Genomic DNA, 6,017 nt, shown 5'->3' with positions numbered 1-6,017 from the left:
CACGTTTTGGATGCGGGTGTGTGCCTATGTCACGGGACGGCGTTTATAGCGTCTGAATAAAAACTGTTTCTACACACTGTCCACAAAACTAAGCAATAACGTAACACGGATAAGATTACACGTATTTCTCTACAGTGCAGTAGAGTTAATTTAGGTGTAGGATATTCATTGAGCTATAGACTCCACCCTTCTACATGTAGCCGGAAGTGCTTGGATCACAAAACATGAGTACTTATTTATTTCTCCGTGCGCATGCTCCATTGACGTTGTCTCATGGGTAAGGTAGTCCAATTCAGTATTCCAATGTAAATTATATGAACGGTGGACACTCACTCCACTTGTGCGTTCACTCACAAAACACAAATATGTTTGTGCTTATCTGTTATCTGTGTACAAACATAAGCAAAAACAGAGCCACATGCTTCTTACTATACTGTGAGAAAGTGTGTGCTATGTGGGGCAGGACCAATGAATACCAGTAGATGGAGACATTTCCTGACAGTTTTAAATGGCCATTCTTTATTTTGTTCATTACAGTCAGATACACTGCATACGGTTAAACAAACACATGAACACTTAAAACAACAAAAGTCTCAATAACAAGTCAAATATCAAAATGATTTTGATGTATTGAAGTAATTCAATCTATTGGCTGATGTAATTGTTTTTGTGAGTACCACTCTCAAACTTAATCTATCAACAGAGGTAAGGTGTCTGCTATGCCTTCAGCTACATCCTTTAGCACCATACTTCTGTCTCCAGTCTGCAACATTGATGTGATGCTTGACCAGAAAAAGTGCCTCTTACGCTCATCCTTCGGCCACTCCAGGTATGTCTGCTTTCTCAGTAAATTTCGCAGTTTAAGAAACTTTTTGGGCAGGGAGTCAGGTGGGATTGGTTCCAGTACGATAAAGACTAAGGAGTCTTGATGCACACTGATTTCCTTATGCTGGGCAAAGACCAACTCGTAGGTGCACCACTCACTTTGGACAAAGCTTTTCGAGAGCACAAATAGTGTCTTGTACCTGGCCTCCACAGAGTTGATGATGTTATCCATGATCCACTCGCCAGGGACAAAGTCACGCTCATGAATGCAGAGGGACAGGCCAGCACCTTCAAGAGATGGCACCAAATGGCTGTCGACCCAGGAAGAGTCCTTGTGGCTGTAAGAGACGAAAGCATGGTAGCGAAAAGACAAGTTTTTCAACCTGTCCGCCTTCTTTCTGCTTCTCCGTTTCACGCGGATCCATACCCACAGCATCTTTGTGTACCAGACACCATCGCAGACATGGAAGGTGAGGCCCAGGATGCCAATGATGACGAATGTCACAGGAATTGCTGTGCTTGCTTGAAGCCACATTTGACATGATACCTCGCCAGGCACATACCCGGCTAACGGTAAACCCGTCAGTGATGGAGGGAAGTTGCATACATAGTCCAAAGGCCAGTCAGTGAGCATAGACCTGTTCAGGAAATTCACAAGCCAGTAAGAGTCACAGGTGCAACTAAATGGATTGTTCCCGGCCTTGAGGGTCTGTAGTTTGGGAAACGCCCAAAAGTTCTCCTTTGAGATGGAGGTGATGGCGTTTTCATCCACATGTAGAGTGAGCAGTGTTGGAGCATGGATGTTCACAGGGAGGACCTTGATACTGTTGTAGCTCAGCAGGAGGCGTGTCAGTCTAGGGAAAGGCAGGAGTGCCTCCCTGGTTATGACCGTGATGCCTGTCTTTGACAGGTCAATCCACTCAAAGTGCGGAGACAGGTATTTGAAAATATCATTGCCCAGGTTGTTGTGCCTGAGACTCAACCGAGTCAGGTGAGCAGGCCATCTGCACTTATGGTGGATCTGGATGGAGTTGAAGCTGAGGTCAAGAGATTGAAGGGCTTTCATCTGACGGGTTTTGGCTGAAATGAAGGCTAGATTTTCGAAGCAATTGTGGCTCAGAGACAAGTGTGTCAGTTTGGGAAAGACTGATGTATAAGAACAAGAAGGCCACCAAAACCCTGTATCATCTAAGAGATTGTCTGAAACATCCAGTGTTTCCAGTAAAGGGAGATCAGATATGAGGTTACATGGTGAAATGTTCATTCCAGTGCCAGAGAACTTTAAGTACAACAAGTTCGAGAAATTGTCTAAACTCACATTTATTATTGGGTATTTGTATTGATAATGGTGCACACTGTTGAAAATGAGTGATTGCAAGTTCCTCGTGTGGTTTATTGAAGGTAACTGAAAGCCTTCTGGTGTGTCTTCATTATAGGTGATATTGACAAATGCCACCTGCTGCAGCTTTGATACAATCACATTATTCATCAATTTACCATAACTGAGCTATCAATCCAAGATTCGACAATTGAGAGATTTCTTATGAATCTCATTGTTTTAAAGTTTTCAAATGGATCACCAGAGACATTGCAATGTTGAGGAAGTAACCGGACAAGTGTTAGTCTAGCTGTTTGCGTTTTATTCAAATCTACGAGTATGCTCTTGTAAATGTCACCCTGTTCACAATAAGACACAGTTAAGGTAATTTCCTCAAGTGACTTGAGCCTTGCAAAAGAGCCAGAGTCATATCCCTGCCACTTGTTTCCTGTTTCCAAAGTGAGATGTTTCAACGATTTGTTTCTCAGCCAATCAAAGTCGTTGATATTCACAGAAATAGCATTATCGCTCCCTAAGGCAAGGAAGACCAGGTTTGTTAGGTTTTGAAAGGTGTTTGGTAGTTGGCAGCTTTCATAGATGTTCCTCGATAAATCGAGGATCTTGAGTTGGGGCAAAGACAGATCAGGAATGACTGACAAAGAGTTGTGTGAAATGTTCAGGACCTTGATCCCAGGTGTGTGGTCAAATGCATGTGGAGCTATTAGTTTGAGACCACAGAAAGTTGCCTTCAGTAAACAAAGGTGAGATAATCCAACAAAGGGAGCTCCATCAATGTGTAATATTTTGTTACCAGAGACATCTAAATATTCAATGTTTTTTGGTAAATTTGAAGGAATCTTGGTAAGGTTTTGATCTGAGAGGTCTTTTATTCCTTGTCTTGACGTGACACACATCTCAAATCCAGTCTCTCTTCCTGTGGCCGTGTAGTGGCCATTCAGAAGCAATGTGAAGACAGTTTTCCAAATGAGAGAAGACATGCTAAAATGACGAAATAGGTAGAATCGTATGAGTCACATTTAAATGGTAATTAGATTTTGTAAGACATTATGGTAACTTGTTTTATGTATAGTCATGATTACCATATTCAAATATATATTTTTTTGTTTGTTTGTTTTTGTTATGTGTGTGTGTGACTAATGTTAGTACTGAATGAAATTCAAAGACAACAACAGAAATATACAAGCCCTTTACCTGTTCGCTTTGGTAGATTTTCCTGCAGAGGTTTAAACAGATTGGTATTGTGGATATGTGAAGTGCATGATTTCTATAAAGTCCTGCTGTGTAAATGCCTGAATCACCCAATGACTGGTTCCTCTTTTGCCACACAACAGGGTTAACATTTTCGCTCTTACAAGGGTGCATGTATAGACAGTATCTGTTTGGCATATTTTAGTGTATTTACTTTCTTTTTGCAGAGAGAGAAGTGAGTTTAATGTGCTGATACCATGTTTTAGCCCAGAACAAATATATTTAGTTTCAAAAAGAATGTGCCCATGAGGAAGTGTCTTTTTGTCAAATTATCAGAACAAACATAAACATAATGTTTCTTCAGTAATGCAGTAATGGTTTAAGATTTTACATGTACAATTGCCATTTATTTTATTTCAAGTAAGGGAATGTATAGCCACATGTCTTAATAACTAACAACATTTCGAGGACACTGACATCATTGATTTGGTGGTCTTTTCTACCAAGCATCTCTCAGAGACTGGGAGAAACCATCTGCAAAAACAAAACAGGGATTTAAGAATAACAGAATGTCTTATAACCTACCTAGATCCTAATGCATGCTGCTGAGTGGCCATAAATGTTGTTAAAAAAAAGTCTTCAGTTACCTGTCTTACGAGACAGTCCCTTCAGTTGGCACTTTCCTAGGTCCACGTTACAAGTGTACAGACCCAAGCAGCCTGTACAGTTAGAATGGACTCTGCAACTCCTGGTTTGGATATCATTACAGCCATGCTGAAAAATACAATGTGGAAAGGAATGTACTTGACAATGAACCACTCACTTCCAGCCACTTGAACCGTTCCTGGTCGGTTGTTTAGACCTGAACATTGAGGAATATGGAAGGCCAAGGCATCCTGCCATGTTAAGTCACAAATTGTTTTGTTCAAAACTGAACATTGACAGGGGTGTAACTGTTCCTTACATAAATTGTTCTCTTACTTCAGCTTAAACTTGAAAGTTATACAGAAGACTGTGTAGTATGTGTCTATATTGTTTAATACAAAGTTAGATAACATAAAATCTTGGAATGTCAATGAGCAGTTTTTAGATTATAGACATCATCAATACTCACTGTGTCTGAGTTGAACTGACCAAAGCGCACTCTACGGTCTCTGTTCACAAATTTCTGCCTTGGAAATCCTCCAAACCCTCCAAAGCCTTGGAGGATCCGGTCACCATCAATGCGATCCATGACCCCTCCAGGAAAAGGGGAGTCATTCTGCCTGTCTGAAGGATCAATGGAGGGCTGAACTCCTTGACGTGCCAAGTGATGAGTACCCACCCACTGAAGCCTTCCACCTCTTCTAACTCCCACATCTGGATCTCCAAACAAACTCAAAATCTGCATGCAAAATATGAGGGAAACACATAGATATTTAGCTAGAGAAACAGTGTGATCCATGCTAGTGGTAAGCCTGTGCTACATAAGAATAGCCCACTGTCCCCATGTAAAGGTGACTTTTATAGATCCTCCCAGCACCCCGCCTCTTAAAGCCCACCTCAAAACAATACTGGTGACGTCAATTCGTGTTGAACGATCATTTTCAGTGCAGTATTCTTGGCGTTAATTCTTGGCGTTAATTCTTGGCGTTAATTCTTGGCGTTAAATCTTGGCGTGATACAGTTATTTTCTGGCGCTGTGAGTTGAAAGGAGGAGACAGAACTTGGGTATGTGATGTTATTGGGAGAATCTCTTCAAAGCAGCAGTGATCATTGTGATTCTGTTAGGGGGTTTTTCCGTCTAGGCCTTCCAGCCACTTCGCAAGCATGACTGCAGATCCAGTGATGAGGATAACCGATGACGTGGTACTAACGCTCAACTTAATCAAATTAGTGCGCCATCACTCACAAGCATTTAAGGTTCACAGCCTTTTGGATAGATGCCAGCAAAACTGTGCCACAGCATAAGGCAGGTCTAATTACTGTCAGAAAGAGGAATGCTGATTCCCCAATGTTATTTGGTAGTATACTGTATACTATATATGCCTTTACACAATCTTTCCTTCCCTAAAAAATGCCATCAAATGCCCAGGTCCCACCTTTGTGGAACCTCAAGTTGTGTCTCCATGGGTGACTGTGTTTATTTGGTCTCCAGGTGTGTGGGCTGTCTGTCTTGACAGGTGAGAGTGACGAAGGTGCAGACGTTCAACAACAGGAATGATGGATAATTATCAGCCTAATGCTGTCTACAGGTCAGTTTTACTTGTGGGGGCTATCACTCATCATTACTGATGGTTTTGCCTGTCTCTTTCTTGTGTTTGTTTTTCCAGAGACCCGGATTAATGATGAGAAATCGTCGATCCGTTTCAGGCAAATTAATGGTTTGAAGCACTAAGCCTGTTTTTAAGTCATATTTGCCCTGCCTTTGACTGGCCAGGGCCTGTCCGTGGTATATGCTGTTAAGTTTTCTTCAGTGTCCACCCTGTCTGTGCTCACATCTACAGCCAGCAAATATGTTTGCTTGCTGTTTTGGTTTAGTTTGTATTCAGTTTCAACTCAGTGGTTGCAGGAGACCAAGTGCGAGGCCGCTATAAAGCAAAGGAACATGCAAACATAATGGTCTGCTACATGCACAACTGTGTAAAATTGATGAAACAAATACAGTTCAACGTCCCAACAGGAG

At 41.7% G+C, this 6,017-nt stretch overlaps 1 protein-coding gene across 1 annotated transcript; it reads right to left on the bottom strand.

The window, feature by feature from the left end:
• Positions 1-517: 517 nt before the first annotated feature.
• Positions 518-3,454, bottom strand: LOC146276698 (toll-like receptor 1). The gene is made up of 2 exons (XM_084701415.1): positions 3,356-3,454; positions 518-3,142 (listed from the first exon to the last, which is right to left on the bottom strand). The coding sequence occupies exon 2, from the start codon at positions 2,312-2,314 to the stop codon at positions 689-691; it is 1,626 nt and encodes a 541-aa protein (XP_084557541.1). The 5' UTR covers positions 2,315-3,142; positions 3,356-3,454; the 3' UTR covers positions 518-688.
• Between the last annotated feature and the right edge of the window lie 2,563 nt (positions 3,455-6,017).

The sequence above is a fragment of the Hypomesus nipponensis genome, chromosome 7 (assembly GCF_054491055.1).
Source record: "Hypomesus nipponensis isolate SF chromosome 7, ASM5449105v1, whole genome shotgun sequence".
Lineage (NCBI taxonomy): Eukaryota > Metazoa > Chordata > Actinopteri > Osmeriformes > Osmeridae > Hypomesus > Hypomesus nipponensis.
The sequence above is the reverse complement of the archived record's forward strand: the minus strand, read 5'-3'. Positions and strand labels throughout refer to the sequence as shown.

What these genes read in the sequence shown, in the direction of transcription:
- LOC146276698 (XM_084701415.1), bottom strand. Translation starts at nt 2,314, where the DNA reads ATGAATAATGTGATTGTATCAAAGCTGCAGCAGGTGGCATTTGTCAAT.